The 21,399-nt window shown below is 41.2% G+C and overlaps 1 protein-coding gene across 1 annotated transcript in view; it reads right to left on the bottom strand.

Annotated features, from left to right (window-relative positions):
• The window catches only part of LOC105281023 (atrial natriuretic peptide receptor 1), an 83,048-nt gene that overhangs the window by 54,091 nt on the left and 7,558 nt on the right, over positions 1-21,399 (bottom strand). The window contains exons 2-3 of the mRNA XM_026969491.1: positions 17,848-19,001; positions 2,132-2,527 (exon numbers count right to left, since the gene is read on the bottom strand). Coding sequence (XP_026825292.1) covers positions 2,132-2,527; positions 17,848-18,292 — 841 coding nt within the window. The 5' untranslated portion in view covers positions 18,293-19,001. The remainder of the gene's footprint in view (positions 1-2,131; positions 2,528-17,847; positions 19,002-21,399) is intronic.

Below are 21,399 nucleotides of genomic sequence, written 5' to 3'. Positions count from 1 at the left end.
CCTCCATTTATCGCAATCGATAAATGCAAAATGATATTCGATAATTGGGTCGAAAATATTTGTGCTTTATCTCGCAGAAAATCGCAGGAATCGCGTAGATAGCGTCGGATCGAAAAGACATACTCTCTGCAGCTTGTTTCATTTCTATTGAAGATAAGTCTACCGTAAATTCTCTCTAACGCGATTTAACGATTTGGGAACGGAAACGCGGCACGAACGTCGAGGAATTTTCAAGATGCAGCTTCGTTGGCACGGAATCACCTGCGCGATATTGTGCGAGAGAATTGTTCGTGCAGGAAATACGATGTTCGATTAATACCTTGAGATTTATGACATAACTCAGTCATTACGGTATTCTCACGCTCGGGCACGAGTAAGTATAATACATTAAATTAATTAATTGCGCGCGAACAGAACTTTCCACTTGGTGGAAGTGCGCACATTTGTGACGTGTCCAATTTTCGTGGCATTGGAAAATAATTAATTATGGAGAACACGCGCGCTCACATAATGATTGAGTTATCTAGAAATGGCACTGATCAAACGTTCCTTGAACTACTTTCTGGCGATTCAGCAGGATAAAGCTGATAATGGAAATTTATTTTGCCGGTGTTTGAATGACGCAGGGTTCGAACTTAATTGACAAGTTCCAAGTGTTAAACGCGATCAACGGATGAAAGGCACGGGGTGCATTTGCAGTAGCAAACTCCGTAAACGGTATCAATTAAATGATGATGTCGAAGTTCACCGTTCCTACTATCAAGCCCAATTTCGTAACGTAATGTCCTTCAACGGTGCACGTGACACCCTTCATCAATTCCGGTAAAGGCTGATTGATTTATGCAAAGTCCACACAAAGCGTAAGATGCAACTCCACTTGAGGTACCTAATTACGTTACACGATTACACGATTCTAAATGTCTTAGACTAGTATCTATCACAAAAATTATAGGTATTAACAAATAATCAAATTTTTTGTTTAATTATACGATAATAGGAAAAGAGGAAAGATTCTTGGAATTTTGCTGTATATTATAACTCTGGATATTATTTTCTGTTATTATCTCCCAAAATGTCATTTTCATATATTTTTGAATAATTTACATATACAGGTTGAGGCACCTAAAACAGGCCACCTGAATATCTCGGCTGTTATTGGTGATAGAAAAAAATGTGTCAGACCAAACTTGCATGGTTTCGAGGGACACATAATTTGTTCTAAATAATTTTTTATTAGGTGGACGCGTAGAGGTCATATGAAGGTCAACTTCGTTTTTTAAAATGGTATGATATGTTTTTTTACGTACCATCTAGTAGAGCGTTTGAAGATGCGCAAATTTTTTCTTTTCCGAGAAGTTCTAAGTTGATAATATCATTATTTTTTATATTGCCTAGAGTTCTCTGCTATTGAAAATACCGTAAATTCAGAAATGAAAAAGTTCTAGCCGTTAGAAATTTTTTCTTTTCCGAGAAGTTCTGAGTTGATGATATCATTATTTTTTATATTGCCTAGAGTTCTCTGTTATTGAAAATACCGTAAACTCAGAAATGAAAAAGTTCTAGCACTTAGAAATTTTAGCCTTCAGTGATCTTGAATGATTTTGACTCGTAGATCAATGTGCGCATCTTCAAACGCTCTACTAGATGGTACGTAAAAAAACATATCATACCATTTTAAAAAACGAAGTTGACCTTCATATGACCTCTACGCGTCGACCTAATAAAAAATTATTTAGAACAAATTATGTGTCCCTCGAAACCATGCAAGTTTGGTCTGACACATTTTTTTCTATCACCAATAACAGCCGAGATATTCAGGTGGCCTGTTTTAGGTGCCTCACCCTGTATAAAAAGAGTTCCATTTCCATTTTTGCGAGCAAAAATATGTTACAAGGCCGTTGCCCATATTCCTCAAAATATGGTTTTCTACTATTCTATATTTATATATACGTAGCTTTATATGTACAAATATAAATAATCTAATTTTCATGAGAAAAAATATGCACGTGCATTTTCCGTTATTTAATAAAATGTTTTCCTCTTTGAAGAGTAATCTTACAACAAAGAGGGTACCAATGGATTAATTAAAACAAATGCGATCAATACTACAGGGAATCGAGCAGCGACTTACTCCTTGCGGACTTGGAGACAAAGGTGAGCAAGTTCCGATAATCCTCGGCGGTGGTCGATTCCTGGTTGAAGCTCCTGTGCACCGGCGTCTGATTCAGCGCGGTGTATACAGCCCCCAGCGTGAAATGGCACTCGGAATTGCCCCTGCTGCTAGCCATCTCGTGATTGTGGAACAGCAGACCGGCGATTTTCCATCCGAAACGCCGTAGGATATGTCTCATCGCCTCGCCCACGAGACGATGGGAGCCCATCATCCTGGTCAGCGTCGGATAGTGCTCCCCTTTGTGACGGAACGCCTCCGCCTGTGCACCCGCCGTCAGCACGGGTATCCCCCAGACACCCGCATACCTGGCCACTGGTGCAATTACGTAATCGCACACGGGACCCAGGAATGCGTCTGTCGTGAAGCGAGAAGAGAACTTCCGATGATGATTGATCGCATAGTACTTCATCGCTTTCTTTTTTTTTTGTTTTATCGCTAGGATTCATTAAAATTGGGAGGCCCATCACCGAAAGCTTAGCGTCCGCTTCAGGATCGTTCAGGATCCGATTCGACCGATCAATTATTGCGAGATCATCAAGCTTTTATTTCGATAAGCGGCGATTATTTCGCGCGCGAACCCTTCTATATTCATCACCATGAATGATCCATGTATCTCTTGTTGTTGAGAAGCGAATCACACGTTTCAGGAAACTACAGAAGTTTGATATACTTTGATCAAGCAGAAATGCGCGATGGCAGGGGTAATCCGGAAGCAGCGCGACAGTTCTGCGCGCGATCAGTCAGCGTTCATAATTCATGTCGGTGATGCGAATAGCTCAGGATATCTCGTTCGCTCGCGTAATTGCGACACGGTATGGTGTGTACGGAATCTATTATAATCCTACGTATGATTCGGGAGCAATGTTTGCGCGAAGCCGGAAGCGGACGATAGGAAACGCAACAACGCGCGGCCGCGTGCGCGGAACAGATAACGCAGATCTGAATTAACGATGAATCCGAATATTGGCAGCGCGCGTCATAATCCCATCCACGCTTGTCTCATGATCTGGCACAAGGATAATGAGTATATTGTTTATCGAGGAAGTTCCGTTTGTACGTGTGTGTGCGTGCAAGACGCAGGATCGCACGTCTGATTAAGGTATCGTTTGCACGTGACCAGTTACTATGCGTTAAGCTGATACATTTCGCGTTTGCTCACATGGCAAATTGATTCGTCCGCTTAGATCAGATCTCGAACAATTAACGGAAACATTGACGCGCGATCTGCGCGGGCGTCTTCTCAGTGATCATTGATTGTCGAATCGAGCCCGCGTTGAATCGCTGCGACTGGTGTGCGACGCATGCATGATGCTCCTCTGGCATGACAACTATGTAGAAAAATTTGATCTTTTCATGTGTTACCCGCACTTTGCGCGGTGTGGTCGCGATATCTCACAGCAATCAGCATGCGTGCACGTACGCACGTACGCATATTTTCGCTGCATACACGTGACGCACGTGTCTCGAATACGCGGTCAATTAAAATCTCGCCGAGCGACTCGATACCGGTAGTTGGTCGGCTACAATGCGCAACACGTGTAAAGCGCGTACATACACGCTCGTAAAGATAATAGAGACAGCGCGGCCGACGGTCTAATTAAATAGATCGTTACTCTTTCGGCCGCGCAAGAAACCCGTTCTTTGTAGTATTTCAAAAGCGGTTCCATTATCTCTCAAACAATACGCTCGTTGCAATTGCAAGCAGAGACAACCTGCTCGTACGAACCGCGCGGGCAAAGAGCGCAGGAGGCAAATCCGTTTCAAGCCTCCTCCTGAGCGCGCAAACACTCGTCTCGATGTGCTCGCCGGAAATAAATCCCTTCCTCAAAAGATACGAGATACGCGGAGATGCATTTTTCCGCTGATCCTGCCTCTGGGGCTAAAATGTCCGCTCGCTTCTGCAATCGGATATCTGGTCGGACGACGAGCTTGCGTTTAATCCTTTCTTCCGTTCGCGCGACTCGTTCGCTGCACCAATCGAGGCACGCCGAATTTCGGGGCACGTCGGTCCCCGCGTGTTTACCCGCAAGCAATGCATCTCCGCGTGTCCTAATTAGCAATCAGGGGTGATATTGCGTCGATATGCCGTTTCCGCATGTAAAGGTAACCGTCACCGCGAAATTGCCGCGACGCGAGGACGCTCGCGCAAGCAGAGCGCATTCGGCGCGTCCGAATCTCGCCGCTCGTATCCTCTCTGGTGTGCTCAACTTCGGGTACCGAAATTTTCTATCTTCATCGATCGCGGTGCTTAATATGATAATAACTGCGTCAGCTTGCCCGGCGTCATTGTGGTTGGAAATTCCAACACGGGGCGGTTTCCGGCGGTTAACGCGTGCACGCACACATCGGCGTCGACGTTGTTGCACGGAAACTCGTCTGCCCTGCGTGGGGGGGGGGGGGGCCCTTTTATCGGAACGAACTGCCGAAGTTACTGAGTTTATGGCAGCTGCACCCTATATACAGAGATTCCCGCGGGAAACTTATAAGCCCCGACGTCGCGAGCGAGGGTATTAACGGCTCATGTCGTTTTTGATACGCCGCTTTTAATAATACTTTAGTTACTTTCAATCTACTTCAATGTGCGGAATATATTTTCATTGGAAACTCGCTTCAATTGGCTGTTTCGATTTTAACTGCATTTTGTGTTAAGAGTAATTTACTTGTTACAAAATTAATTATCAGAATGTGGTATACGCGCAGCTTGTGACAAATGACGTTTTTCCGTTCCTATGAGCGGATGATTTATATCAAATTCATTACAGAAGCAATTTTTGTAACTTTTTGTTACATACAGTACAGTGAAATATATTTGGCAAAGTATGATGTCAGAGATGTAGATGACATTTTGGCGTAAATAGTTGTTTAATATTGTATAGTGTGCGCTGTAGCTTTTTTTCAAAGGATGAATAAAAAACTCATCCCTCGGCTGGCTCGAAAATGTGAGAGCGTGAAAACGTGACTCGTAAATTTCGACCGAAAATTAAGTCGCGGACGACGAAGTACATTTCCGACAATGGCAGGTTATTGTAGTCGCATGCCATATTCCGGTATACCGCGATATGTTCGTGTAGACATTAAACAGATGCGTGGCTGCACGAATAAATAAACGAGAATTCCGTAGATTTTACGACACGTATTTAATAGCACACGCATGGCAAGCAAAAAGAAAGAAGGTATACACACATGATTTATTCAAGTTGCGAAATCGTAAACGATTTTTAAAACGACAAACTTTAGAAACTGAGTAATCGCTATTACATCTAACTGATATAAATCAGTGCAACAAATCAAGTGAAACAAAGTAGCAAAAAGTAAAATGTAGCACAATGAAAAGACAAACGCGTGAATTTTCTTTCATGCGCGAAGTTTCTTTCGGTTTCCATCTTTATGCAGCCATAAAAAGTACCACGTTGAAACAATGTTTCTACTTGAAAGACGCTCGCAAATTCTTATTTTGCAAAATGAAGCGATTTACGATACTGCTGAGGAGATCGGCTCACGTATATCTCATTTCGTGTCGATACTGCTGTAGGCGCACTTATTTCCCTTCGCAGGCTTTTTTCGTGCTCCCATCTTCGGAGTCTCGTCGGAGCAACAAGTGTTATATTATACGAGGGTTACCTACTCCCTAAGTGCGTACCCGGGAAGAATCGCCGTTAACCCTCTGGCTGGGGGTTAAGCCAAAGCCCCGTTTCGTCTACGAAACCCCGCTGGTCTCGGAGTAAGAGTATTCCCATCACGTACAGTCGGCTTAGTGCGAGAACTCAATTTCATTATTATTTGCTCGATGTGTACGTGATTTTTGTCGGACCCGGGATAATATCACGTAATTATCCGCAAGCTGCCGCGATGCAACTGCGTGGAATTTTTATACTTTTTTTATCGTGCAGCACGCTCGCGCTGATCGCTTATTATCTAACTTGAATAACAGTTTTATTGTTTATGAGTGATATTTCTCCACAGTGGAAATTGTGTAACTTTGAAATTGATTTCATTTACATTGCCATGCCAATCTAACTACATAAACAGAACTGCACACATGATTTCTCATAATTATCGTCCTTGTGAATGATACTGTGAAACGTATGGAGTGAACATATGGATATGAGATACGTTATAAATGTAGGAAAGGAAGAAAGAGTCATGTTCTCCAAACATTCCTGTTCTTTATTTTTAGGATGAAACTAAAATTCAGACAGATGTTATCGATGTAATAATGATTCTGCGATACTCGGAGCTCTTCCGTTTCATGCCGGATGAGCTTATTTCCCATTTGTGAGGCACATCTCATTTTTCATTGAATTTGAATAATTTGACCGTACCCGTGTCGGATGTTCCGGAATAAGGTTTTATGATTGATGAAATAACATCTCACGTTTCTCGGTAATTATGCATTTGTACAGCATCAACCGCTCTTCAAACTCGAATACGGGCTTGCGTTTCCTGCGCGGTTTATACTGCAAATAATGTTCCGAAAGTGCCTCCTGTTTGCTGCGAACATATTGGAAGGAGAAGTAACTTCCTATTACGCGTTAGATCGCGAAATTCGAGTAAATTACAAATTTTATGTAAAAACAAGAGCAGATATTTGCGCTTCAAAAGAAAATTTCTTTCTTTCCGTTTTTACTTGTAAAAGAAATATCCTCCCCTCTTTTGCACTCAATATGTTACACTAATAATACCCCATAAATACACAAGAACACTGCAGTTAACTGAAAAGTAAAGCAAACTTTACACTTTTCTAGGAAAAACTATACGAACAAACAAAGTGAAAGAGAAATGGAACCCAAAGTTCAATGAAGTAAATAGCAAAGAAAGAACGTACAACGATAGCACGTCTCATTAAAGACCAAGTTACGTCTCGCACGGTTGCCCCGATTTAACTTACAATCTCTCTTCGTCCTCGAACTTCGTAGCAGGAAAAATACGCCTGCGTATATGTCCGCATATCCAGGTATTATGCAGACTCTTTTACTATAGAATAATGTCACAAATGCTATTCATTTTTCAAATTAAATTGGATGTACCAGATCTCGGCATTTCATCGTTTAACATTTGTGGAATTACACAAAATTCTATTTTAAAGAAGTAAATTATATTTTAATAAAATGGAACATTTATATATGAGAGACAAAGGGAGAAGTGCATTTTATCGCAAAAATACGCGATATACCCGAAGTGATCACATTTGAAACGAGATTAACATAAAAGTTCCGCAATCTTGAAAGGAACGGTAAAGGAAACTTCGACAAATGTGGAAAGAAGTTCTGTCGCATCCAGTTAGAGTTTCAAGATTTGAACTGGTTGGGAAAGGGGACTTCCCTCTCATTCTTCGGATTCAGGCGACGTCAAAACGACGAACTAATTCATTTACGCTACCGACTCAGCATGCAAACGCTACGAAAATATTTGAGCTTTATGCAAAGCAAGAAAAACAAGAAACAATAAAATCAGTTTTATCACTTGAACTAGTCTTGCCTAGACGATAAAAAGATTCCATTAATAAGAAGTGCGGTAAAAACATTTTATAATAATAATCGAATGGACGGAGACGCGTTCTACTCAAATTAATCGACATCCATGTGATCAAACTGCTTTTCGTACTAACAGTTGCGTCCAGTAAGGAATAGAGACACAGCCGTGATTTCTCATTTCCATATTTGCTTTCTCATCTTCGTTAACCGGACTCTCATATCCGCCAATGAAGATAAACGTGTGCATCGTGCACGAATGGTGCGGTCACTGAGGCGAGATAATGGACACCTACAATGGACAACATACGAGATATTCGGTAATGCGCCTATTATCAACCACCATGTACAGTGGCATCCCTCTCATTCCTGAAGTGTGTTCAGAAAGATACGGAAGAGCATATATCTCTCCCCTTGTACCAACAAAAATATTTCCCTTCCTTCCGCTTGATGGGTAGATGTCAACGAAAAGCGGAATCCCGCTTCAACGTGAGCCATCATTTGTGGAGAAAATAAACTTACGACCCTTTCCGACCCTTTAAGGAAACAACGATCGTTGTTTTCGCATAATAATAAACATAATAACGTCCGCAATCAAATGCAGCACAACGTGCAGCATATAATGGACACACGATTAAGTCGACACTATGCTAAGTGTCTCGTCTGAGGAAATCACTGAAATGTACGTATTGTTTCGTAAATGCAGTCGTACTTGGTATTATATACATGAGGTCTAGTACAGAATTTAAAGCAAGTGATTTTAAATATCACTATTTCGGTGCACCTTGGTATTTCATAAAAGATTCATAAGAATAAGATACAGTATTACAGTGGAATATTTCTCGGTGTGCAATTTCATCTTTAATCCGAAAGCTCAATCATACATGTCTAGAGGCAACAATGTTACTTGAAAAATAAATTGAAAATATGTAATGTAAATGTACTATATATAAATAATATAATTACATTAAGTTTTAAATACTTTTTGCGTCTTAAAATAAAATACAGCGTTGCTTTTAAGCGCATAAAAAAGAATTTAACAACGTGATGAAACACGATAGTTCGATATGCCATTTCATGTCTGTTTACGACCGGAATCCATAATCATCTTGATTAACGCGAATGTAGAACACAGTCCATCGAAAAAGTTTATAGTGCAAGATCATTCCTGCAATCTACGTCACATACACTGTCTCGACATCAGGATTATAGTTTACATAATGCAGAAGTATAGCAAGTCTTTATTGCAATGTATACCAGCCAGATACTTTTATTCAATTGCTATTCGATTGCTCGCCTGCTTCATCTACTTTCATCGATGCGACCTACATATGTGCACCCGAGCTTGCATTATGGAAGAAGGAAGACGCTCATCTTTAAATTCAATGAAAAATGAAGTATGTCTCACAAATGGCAAATAAACTTATCCGGCATGAAACGGAAGAACTCCGGATACCGCAGAATTATTATCACATCGCTCATACTTTTCAACTTATCAAACATAAATATGGTACCTTGCATTTCTTTCGCCCCTAATATCTCATAGAGTGAGATATTATATTAGAAAATATATATGACGTCAACACATTAGAGTAAATTAAATTTGCGAAATTTAATCAACGGGATTTTAAAAGCATCTGCGATAATAGATTGATGTCTTGTTGGCTTATTATAAATATCATTAATGCTTCACAAATTATGTATAACATATACAGGGTGAGGCACCTAAAACAGGCCACCTGAATATCTCGGCTGTTATTGGTGATAGAAAAAAATGTGTCAGATCAAACTTGCATGGTTTCGAGGGACACATAATTTGTTCTAAATAATTTTTTATTAGGTCGACGCGTAGAGGTCATATGAAGGTCAACTTCGTTTTTTTAAATGGTATGATATGCTGTTTTACGTACCATCTAGTAGAGCGTTTGAAGATACGCACATTGATCTACGAGTCAAAATCATTCAAGGTCACTGAAGGCTAAAATTTCTAAGTGCTAGAACTTTTTCATTTCTGAGTTTACGGTATTTTCAATAGCAGAGAACTCTAGGCAATATAAAAAATATACAGGGTGTTTCCTAAGTAAGTAGACAAACTTAAGGAGGATATTCCTTGGCTTATTTTAAGAAGAAAAGGTCATATAAACATATGTCCTAAACTGCTTTGTTTTCCAAAAAAAGTACATCACTGTTTCCGTTCACTTTTCGTTTATTATAGAACAGTTTGTGTTATTGCAAATGAAACAAATGAAAAACAATAGTAACCAAAAAGAAAAATTATAACGAAAAAGAGAATAGTAACTAAAAAGAAAAATAATAACATCACAGTAACTGCTGAAAATGTCCACCTGCAGCCATGATACACGCCTCAACTCTCCTTTCCATTGATTGACGTACACGCTCAAAAATACCTGGAGTGTTACGTATTCTTTCACATCCATCTATTATGCGATTTCTGAGATCTTCTTCATTTTGAATAGGTGTAGCGTAAACTAAAGATTTAAGCTGTCCCCATAGAAAAAAATCTACTGGATTTAAAGCACGCTATCCGAAAAGTGAACGAAAACAGTGATGTACTTTTTTTGGAAAACAAAGCAGTTTAGGACATATGTTTATATGACCTTTTCTTCTTAAAATAAGCCAAGGGATATCCTCCTTAAGTTTGTCTACTTACTTAGGAAACACCCTGTAGATATCAACAACTCAGAACTTCTCGGAAAAGAAAACATTTCTAAGGGCTAGAACTTTTTCATTTCTGAGTTTACAGTATTTTTAATAGCAGAGAACTCTAGGCAATATAAAGTAAATTATTTTCCCTTGCAGTTGGCCTTCAGTGACCTTGAATGATTTTGACTCGTAGATCAATGTGCGCATCTTCAAATGCTCTACTAGATAGTACGTAAATAACATATCATACCATTTAAAAAAACGAAGTTGACCTTCATATGACCTCTACGCGTCCACCTAATAAAAAACTATTTAGAACAAATTATGTGTCCCTCGAAACCATGCCAGTTTGGTCGGACACATTTTTTCTATCACCAATAACAGCCGAGATATTCAGGTGACCTGTTTTAGGTGCCTCACCCTGTATATATATTCGTGAAAATTATGTCGCAAAATGAGTTTTATGAGAACGCAAATCAAATCGAATATTATTTCGCATGTAAACTTATTATAAAATATTACAGTAGAATATTTGCGACATCATTCAAGAGTTTTTAAACTCTAACCATCTGTACAAATATTTATGTAAAGCACAAATTGTATACGCGTCTGAATATCTAGTAGAAGATGTGGAACATAATTTTGAATTTGAAAAGATATATTCCGATAAAGAAGCGATTTATTATGCTGGTTTTTGCAATCGCTCGTCAACCGCGCTTCTCAATTTTTGCATCACAAGTTTTGGATTTCTCGTAGAAGAAGAGATATCATCGCTTCTTCGAGACGCGGTACGTATTTAGGTGGACATTAATCCGAAGCGTCGAGAATGCTAATGACTTGCGTCTGTTTCGATTAGACCGGATTTATTGCCACGCAGCGCATAAACACGGTAGTGCATTGCGACTGCAGGCGTAACAAGCGCCCGGAATAACTTGGATGAAATGACACGAATTCACCTTCCGCGTAGAATTATTTTCAGCGGCGTAGTAGTAAATTGTAACGCGCCGCGTAATAAACCCGTAAGCGCTTTTATCGCAGTACATAAAATTTTTTCTACACACGTGCGCTGGAAGAGAGATCGTGCGGCCAACTTTGCGGCTATTAACAAAACGTAATTACTTGTCAAAAATTGTAATAAATACTAATTGTTTAGCAAAACTAAGATGATGATCCCAACTGCGTCAATTAATCATGATTAAACTTTCCATAGAATTAAGGGACATGCGAATCTTAAACGAAGACAATGAAGGAATGTAAGATGTCTTTCGATCTCGAATATTTGCGAAATACTTCGGATGCATTTATGTAAGCTGCATATCTTCCAGCAGTTGCGATAGGGAAACCCTTGTCACGATTTATCGAAGTGAGTAACAATAATCCCTCCGTAAAGGAAGCCCGATTATTCGGCATCGAGACGTTCGGCGGCAGAAGTATTGCAGGAATCGCGAATTTCCTCTCTGAATAAATCCCAAACGTTTGCAGAAGGGTGCATGGATCCTCTCGCGCAAAGCGGAATAATGGAAGCGATAAAGCGCCGTGATTTAACAATGGCAAACGCGGTGAATCCGACACGATCGCGAATAATTCAAATTGCCCACGGGGATGTGCTATTGGCAGAACCACCCGGGAAATGTGCGAAAGCGATACGCTTTTTGTGCATTCGACACGCGTTTAACACCCTCATCGCTGCAAAAATGCTGCCAGATGTGCGCGACCGGGCTAATGGGGGTAGCGCCGCCGCGAGCGCTCGAAAAACAGAGCAAATACAGTTTAATAACTGCAGAGATGCACTAGGGTGACTTGTGCAAGAACGAGCGGTCAATGATAGGAAGTAAATACACACGACGGAACGCCAAGAAAGTAATTTCATCGAGAATGCATGCACGGCGTTACCCCATTGAGTTCGCCTATTAAACCATTCTGCCTCAACCCCTTCTGCCCTCTCTTTCCGCTTTTACCTCGACCCACTTACTACCACGCCGATTGAAATCGTTCGTTTTTTTTCCATTTAAACCGGCAGTCGGGCTGATTAAAGAGGAAATACGCGAGATAACCCTTATGTGAGCGAAGCTCTCTCCCAACCCTGCGGCGCGGGTTTCCTCTCTTGGGAGAGTTTCTTGCGCGGAAAAGCAGATTGAAGCACGGGAATACCCATAATTAACCATTAACCATACAGTTTTCTGGTAATAGTTAATAGTTTACATAATACAGTTCTGTGTACATACGTTAACTGTAAAATGGTCGAAAGTTAGATCAATCCACTCGTTCGTTTCTGCAAAGCCGTGATAACATCGAACAAACAGGTACAGACATCAGCCCCATAAAACGGCATCGCGCACCGTCGAATCGTGCGAGATGAATATTTATGGAAAAATATCAAAGTATATACATGTACTGCGCAATAAACCCGCGCGGCGAAGGCAGAAAAAAGGAATTGAACGTACACTTCAATTTATCCAGCAGATTTCTTTCGTCGGCTTAACGGACGATGCGGAATCTCGTTATTTTCGCGATAATCGGCAAGCTCCACGACCACCGAGAGACCCACTCCCGCCAACCATAAGGGGGAGGGGCAGATAGGGATGGAAAAAAGTGGAGAAAAAAGAGAATACGATTCCGAGAGCAATTTACGTTCAAGCGCCACCACTCTCGCGGCTGTTATGGCGGTTGTGATGGGAAAAGCCCCGGCGGGCGCCGTAAGAAGGTGGATGCGCTTACCGCAAACTCGCGCACCACCTTTTATCGCATACTTTATGCAAAACCCATCTACACACTCGTACCTACACACATACATACACTTGCGCGGGGATGCGCGTTGTTTGCTTCGCACGACTAAAACGGATTTACTCCATTACTACAAAACTAAACGGGACTCGAAACATGCACGGATTACTCCCAAGAGAGAGAGAGGAGGGGGAGGGGAGGAAAAGAGAGAATCATGAATAATCACTGGCGAATAATCACGGCATGCTACGAATGCGGCAGTTTCAGGAACGAGGGGAACGTCCCTCGCTTCCGCTTTGTGAGCGGCAAAGCTTCAAACGGAATGCAAGAGCGCCGCAAAGTGTATTAAACACGAGCGATCATTCGGCCGGCGCGCGCCGATGTGATCAACAGGTGAATGACTAATTTGGGCTTTTATCAGTGTCATCGCGCGTTTACATCGACGACGGCGACGACGACGGCGACGGCGACGGCGATTTTACATATACGCACCCGTGCGATCCGCTCTGCATGATTTGCAACCGCGGTTTTTCGTTCGCGTTGCGTCCTCGCCGACGTGAGCCGTAATCGTAATAAAACGTCGACATGGCAATCGCGACTTTATTCGCGATACTTGCGCACGGCACAGACGCGATAAATTGTAAATTGTCCAACGGAAGGATTACATCCTGCTGCGCCTATCTTTGGAATATCATTAGCATCGTTTCGTCGCGCGAAACGGAAAAAATTAATTCGTACCTATGCGCACTTTTCCACGGTTCATGCTTGCGACTCAATCGCGATGAAGTAAGTAACTATTAAAAACCAAAAAGGAGAGGAGAGACACGTCACAAGATTAAGTTCCTCGTACTGTTGTAACGGAGAGACCGCAAATTATACGCCTAGTAGAATTAAGTTTAATTTTTTTTCTCTGTTAATAAGGCGCCGTAATCAACGTAACTGTTGCACATTCTAGGATGATCTAGAACGGTAAATTGATCGTACGTTTCATTTAGTTTGTTTATGAAAAAACTGAACGTCTCGTGTTTTATTTGAATATATTTGTTCTGGTATGTATATATGCGACGTATACATATAATATACTATGCAATCTACGCGGATATTAAAATAAATAACAATATTTGATAAATGTTACAGAGTGTAATTACACCTTGATAAGTGTAATTATTATTACACTAAATCTGTGATATTAACTTCTTTGAGGGAATCTTCGTTTTTAATGTTAATAACAATTCGTTTAATGTTAATAATAGTAATGTTAATGTTAATAAAGATTCAACCTTTTCTGAGAGAGAATTTCCGCGAATGCCATTATTTTACTGCTACTATTTGATATTCAACCTTAATTTGTTTGTTAATTAAACCTAGAATTCGCATTACGAAGGAGGAACGCACGTATAGTGCTTTTAATGAACATGTACTACACAAAATTATTACTATTACTCCGCTCCTCGTGCTGTTTCAGGAAGATAGAAAGGAATTATTTTGCAACTTGGAAAACCTTGCACAAAAACACGATGACGCTCGATACGAGGAAAATCCATGTCGAGATGAATTGATAGAAACAGATTTACACGGATCACGAGTTGAACTTGGACGGTGGATCGAGGTAATCCGCTCAAATCCATCCTTCGACAGGTTTCATAATTGAAATCGAAGGCAGACTCGCGGATAAAGCAACATCGCGCGAAGTTCGAGAGCGAATTTCAATCGTACAGTCGGAAAAAAGTGAATTATAAATATCGTGATCAATTTCGCCTTGGAGACAAAGCAAGGGAGAGAAACAAGACGGTGAAGAAGACTTAACTGAAACTTCTGTAAACAACACAACGGCGAGATTAAAGCTGTAACTGAACCATCAATGGAATATCGAACGAAACCGATCAATACTACACTCTCTCGATGACGATTTGCTGTGAATTCTCATTATCGCCTTAATTGCAAACAATTGCAAGACTATTTTAAGTACCGTCTGCGGAGGCTGCCGTGGTGACGAACGTGAGCAACTTTGGAAAATTTCCTTCCGACAACAAATCGTATCGAGACGAAATCGAATCGTGCGAGATAAATCGGCTCGTGCATTCCCCATTTCGTCTCGCTGGTTGCAAAAAGAAGACAAAACGCGAGCGCGGTTTCACCCCATCAGCGCGTAAACTCGTTTGCGCGGGCCGGGACGGGGACGTTTTTCATCGGCGATCGCACGCACTCCTGAGAAAGTAAATGATTCGCTTACGAGGAGGCCGCGGGGTCAATTAATCCGAAGAGAAGAGCGAGCCACCGACACGACTGGGACTAATTAAGCCGAATTAAAGCGGTATTTAGCGAAGTCTGGTCGCGCGAGCGAGCAAGCGAGCCGAAGGAAAGACTTTGACGAGAAAAGGCGAGTCGGCGAGGTCGACTTTGGTTGACTGACCGACGAGAAGCAGCCGTCGTCTTCGTCTTCGTCATGTCGTTGCGGCAGTTCGTTCGACGGTTTGCAGCTGCAAATTGACACGGCGGTGGCGGGCTGACGTCAGCTATTCATAAAAATAGGCTCGTTTCTGCGGCAGAACGACTGCCGCGCGGCAGTGGCACGGCTTTAACAATGAGGGACGAGGCCCAATTAAAACTCAGAGCGTACATGCAGCGTCCCTTACGGAAACATCGTTGCTGATTAATTGGTACAATGACGCTCGGTGGGCTTTAAGGCTTTAAGATCCTCGGAATCCACGGCGACAAAGTACCGGCGCGGTTGATAGGAGTTCCTATCAATTTCCTCCTTTTATCCTGTTTTCCCTCGCAATATGATCAACCGTATGACATTATCTAATTAACGTTATGTCGCGATGAAATTTCGGAGTACTCCACTAATGATAGATATTAAAATGTACTTTACAAGCAGATATTGGCAAAAAAGAGTGACGTTTAATTAAAGCTTCGCAATATCAAAATATCAATTGCGATGGATTGAAAAAAAATAAAAGGTAAGATAAAAACTGCTATTTCCGCGTATTTTTAGAGTATATAGAATTGTGCATGTACGTGTACTCCCTACGTATAGCAAATTCATTTTCCCATTGTATTCCTTGTTTTTTCTGTCGCAGTTATTGTTAATGTAATATAATAATATCAACGAAATATATATACTGTGTGGAATATTTAAAAATATTTTAGAATCCACAAACAGAGATAGCGACGCATTGATAAATTCACTAAATTTTTATTTACGTGAACGAGAACGCGGATGGTTTTAGTTGTATCCGTTCCCATTGATAAAAGTTACGGGGAATCAATTCCCGGTTTTTGCATTAAAACAATGCATATCCTCTCACGTGCATATCGTGCGCCGCAAATAACCCGAAAGGTCAGCCCTTGCAACGATTACATATATTTAGTCTCATCCCCCTGTACATGCTCTTCCGCTTTTGGTTAAAATCGTAGATCCGCTCAGGCGCAGAGGCGAAATCCGCTTGTTACGCGAATCTGGGAACGCTTACGCAAGAAGATTCCTGAATTTCACCAGCTAGGTAGATTTAATTATACCGTCATATACGTCGATCCAAATCCGTTTTTTCAAATGGGAAAAAGGCGAAAAAATGATCGTTGAAACGCGCAAGTAGAAACGTAAAGTCTCGGTGAGCGATTTATCGACGTTTCTGCTGGAAATTAAACCGTGCGGCGCGTCAAGGGTGCTTTTCGCGTTCTCCCATCACTCTTTATCTCTCTCTCTCTCTCTCTCTCTCTCACTCTCACCTTCTCGCTTCCTCGTTTGCTCTCTATCCCGCCAATCGAGTATCGAATGCATCTACTCGAAACAAACACCCGACGGGCTATCAAGGAGCTGCAGTGTCCTGTTGAAAGCTTCAATTGCCGGCGATACCCGTCAGCGCAAACTTTATCGTGTGTTTCACATTTTGCAAGTTTAACGCCTGCGATAAATAACGTTGAATCGTGTCGTGCATCACACGCTTAATAGTCACCTGAACGAATGTATTTAGCGGCTGTGGTTCCCCGCGACGAGCAAAATATACGTGCGAGCCAGGCAACTTTACGGATCGCTACTTTTGATATATGGGCCTCCCAACTTTATGCGCGATATATATAGTACGTTCTTTGTACTGCGCATGGGGTTCTCTTGTATCAGTGGAAGCAGCATGCGACTAACTCTTCACTCCGCAATCTCAATTTTTAAACGTAAATTTTGCCGAAGGCACCGATTGCGAAGATTTAGAATAAGTTTGATATTAATATTATAAAAGCAATATTAATAGTTAGTAATCTCAAGCATGCATTATAGCAAATATCTCTAGCATCATGCCACAAGTGTCTCAAATTTAGCTTTTGCAGTAATTCGTCGAATTAACTAGAACTAGCGGGAGAAGCTGGGAGCTCGAAATCAGAAAGTTAATAAATTAAATGTTAAGCGCTCGCTGGACGTAATCGGGATTCCTGGCGTGTTTAAACCATTACCCACGTTATCCACCTCTTCAAATATTTCGTTGCATAAGCTGAATTAATTTCACGACCATTCAACATTTAACAGCGAATCCTTTTTAAAGGGAACTACCAGGAAAATAATCGGAAATCCAACGCATACCCAACGGATTCTGTCATGCACGTTAAACGTGCGCCTCCGGCCGACGCGATAAACTGCGGCATATAAAATTTCACATTCGTGCATGCTGCCATACGCGGTGTACACCGCATCTCGATTACGTCGGAGATGGAAGGCGACTGTAAACGGGGAAGCATGTAAAACGGGAAAAGTGCCTCAACGGGATGGAGAAGGGGGAGGAAGAAGCAGGCGTGCAAAATGCGCCGAGAGCATCGTGCGACCTGCCGTCTGGTTGATGTAGAACTCGAATGCGGCCAGGGGCCCGTAAGTGCTGGAGCAGTGCGAGTCACGATGGTCCACCGTGATGTTCCATCCGGGCAGGGGTCCCTTGAGCGAGCTGACGTATCTCACCGCCAACAGCACTGCCGGCAACACCCTCGGCAAGCTCTGCTCATGGTGATCGCCCGGTGCGATCACCGCCAGCTTCACCTCGCTCTTCGACTGCACAGGGTCCGATCGCGTAGGACTGATGCAGTCCTTTGAATGGTCTCTGATGGTCGGCATAGTGTTCATCGTTGTGGTCCTCATCGTCGACATTGCCACCGTTGTCATCGTCGTCGTCGTCATTACATCCGCACAACGACTCGCGCACAGACCCGACAGGGTTAACGTCAGCCGCACCAAGACACCACCCGTGCACCACTGTTTTCTCGTCCGCGACGCCATCACAACCCCTGACGTTACACCCTTATTTCACTGTTGGGGAGTTATCTCGTATAACTGTTACATCTGGCGACGCATTGTGCTCCGGGTTGTCCAGTTGATCCCGCGAGAGAAAGAGAGAGAAGTAAGTCACTCGCGGTTACTCACGGAGTGAGGCCCGATTGTTGTTCACATTGTTGCTTTCATTCCGGTCTCACCGCGAGCATCTCGACAATGGTATTTCACGACGTAGCTTCAACGCTTGTCACATTTGTTGCAAGCGCAATGATTTGCATTTTGTTAAACCTCGGACATGATGATAAGTGACTGAAGCACGCAAAAGGGCTTCAGGTTGATTAAAGTACTACCTCGTGTTTTGGAATTTTTCGTTGCACTCCATCAAACATTCCCGCGCGCTGACGTACGTCCTCTTGTACTTTCCATGGGAACAATGCGCAGACCGTCCACCGTGATTTGAATGAACACGTTACGCTCTTGTTCATCTTCATTTCGCGCCATTCTCCCGCGGTGTTCAACATACGATACAATGCGATACAATGCGAAATCACTGATCTCAAGGAACTCTCAAGGAACTGACGTGCATAATGCTCGTTCTTCCTCAAAGTCAAAGTGTCTCTCTTCGCAAAGGAGGCTGGTTCCAGTCTCTGGTGTATTCCAATCTAACTTTGATGCAACGATGATCATTCCCGTAATCCCGAGCGCCATGACTTTGCTAATTACGAAACACACGTGCTCTTTAGAAAATCAGTTTCAAATTAGAAAGCGCAGAATTTGTCCTGATTAGCCTCACTATTACGTATACCATCACAGGCTTGCGCGTTACATCACTCGGGATTTTAAAGGACTAAAGTTTGCAAAGATATCACCGATTTTTTAAATCACTTTTTATCTGAAAAATAATGCAATATGCAAGAACTCTTTAGTAAATATCTTAGGAATTTCTTATTTCTATTTTTAGAGATACGCTTTAAAAGATGCAGTAAAAGCAACCTCTTTGCTGATAATGTAACAAATGGTTGCCACGTATGGTCGTAACACTTTCACGTTTTGCAGACTATGTAAGTTCGTGCCTGGGTTTCTCATAAAGATAAGAACACGAAGGCACGTTTCGACAGTTTTGGTGTAAGTACACTTTTCGAACTTAAATTATATATTTTATCGCACATTTATATCACTGACTATCAAATTCAATTAATCATCAAATTATCTGCAACATATTTGTATCATTTAATATAACATTTGTTGTATTCGATTATACTACTAAAAATTTTAATATTTAATTTTCCAAGGAAGATTATAAATGTTTGTATGGTTAATTATGTCCAAAATAAATCAGAATAGAGCAAAAAAAGAAATAAATGCACGATATTTATATCATCCGGTACGCGTGTCTAATTTTTTAAATTAACGTGTATAAATGATGTTCTAATTGATTCTTTAATATTCCTGTAACATTTGCACGAAATAACTGGGTAACGTGTCGAAGTGGTTTAGAATTAACGGAATCACTTCATCATTGTACGGCAGTAATCCAATCAAACGAAAGCTCTCAAGTAATTGTCTTTTTATATTAGACAAACGGCAGGACATACGATCTGAAAGCCGACGACGGACCTTTCATTCTGCAAAAAAGCTATGAGAGTGGCGTCTTTTTCACTCTGCTTTTCTTGGGTTTTCGCGCCGGGCTTTCCGTTGCGCTCGCAAAAGGAGAGCTGCGAAATGGAACGCACCTTCTGAATTAGGGATGGAAGAATGTTGTTACGCGGGATAGACAGCCGGGGCGAACGGGACGTACGTGACCGTGCACGTCAAAATTCCTCCAAGTCGCGATAGACACGCGCCATGTAACTTTTAACTCAAAGCCCTCTTTGCGCCATGGCAAGATCTAATCTAACTTCAGCGTAGATCTTTTATAAAGAATTCCACGAATAACGTTACTTGTGTTTTCGGATGATGTTACTGCTTTCATCTTATCTTCTCTGATGTTTCTGATTTTATATTTATTTTTTACGTGTTCTTTATTTCATTTATATACAAAAAAATATTGAGGTCAATTGTTATTATAATAGATCAGTAAGAATCATTCAGTTATCAGCGTATTATACAGATATATTTATTTATTGTATTTTGATACAATGTATGTATCTTTTTATAATTATTTCCTGAATGCACGTACTAGATATGAAACTGCAAAATAAATCACAGAATCCTGTTAAAAATTTAATCACGTAACACAACAAAGCAATAAGGAAACCGAATTACGTTTACATAATCCAACAGAATTTTTATCTGTCTGTTAATACTTGATTCATCGCCGCGTCAGGCACGAACTCAATCAAATCTTCTATATATACACATGTATTTTATGCATAAGGCTTTTGCAATAAAGATACACGTATTTACATGTGTTAGAGAGATATTTTGGATGATATCAATTACGCGATCATATAATGATTACGATGACACATTGTGGCTGGTCTTTGGAATTATTGTATATTGACATTATTAATATTATTATTGACATTTACTCTTTTGAGTTTCTACCAAATAACAGCTTTTGTATGCATAATCTTCATCATTATATTCATAACGCGATTCGGAGTATATACCCCTTTGTATTATATTATAGCTGTGCCGTTAGATGGGGATATAATCAACATACTTTTAATGAGAAGCAAACTTCCGCAATCACGTATTTTATTATGAGGCGGCATTGATCGCTTTCATAGACGTAGAATGATGTTCTTGCTCGGTTCATGCTCATTCCGCGATCAGGGATAAAGACGTGTGGAAATGACGTATGCAAAGCGTCTAATACGACCGCTAATGGTTTCATTACGAGTTGAATGTTCTTCGAAATTAGAATTAATCACAGGCGCACACAAAAACTCAGGTCTGAACCGAATTCCCTCATTGAAGCAGGCATGAAATCCATAATCGACTTTATCTGACTTTAATTGTAATAGAAGTATCCATTAAAGCAAAATCCAAGCTAAGACCTAAATTAAATAACTCCGCATCAATAAAAAAAGACTTTCAGATGATATGCAAACTGCCGTTATTTGCATATCTTGCAAGAGAACGCTTTTGTGAGAGAAACGGGAGATATA

Source organism: Ooceraea biroi, chromosome 5 (assembly GCF_003672135.1).
Source record: "Ooceraea biroi isolate clonal line C1 chromosome 5, Obir_v5.4, whole genome shotgun sequence".
Lineage (NCBI taxonomy): Eukaryota > Metazoa > Arthropoda > Insecta > Hymenoptera > Formicidae > Ooceraea > Ooceraea biroi.
Note: the sequence above shows the minus strand (reverse complement) of the source record. Positions and strands in the feature narration are given on the sequence as shown.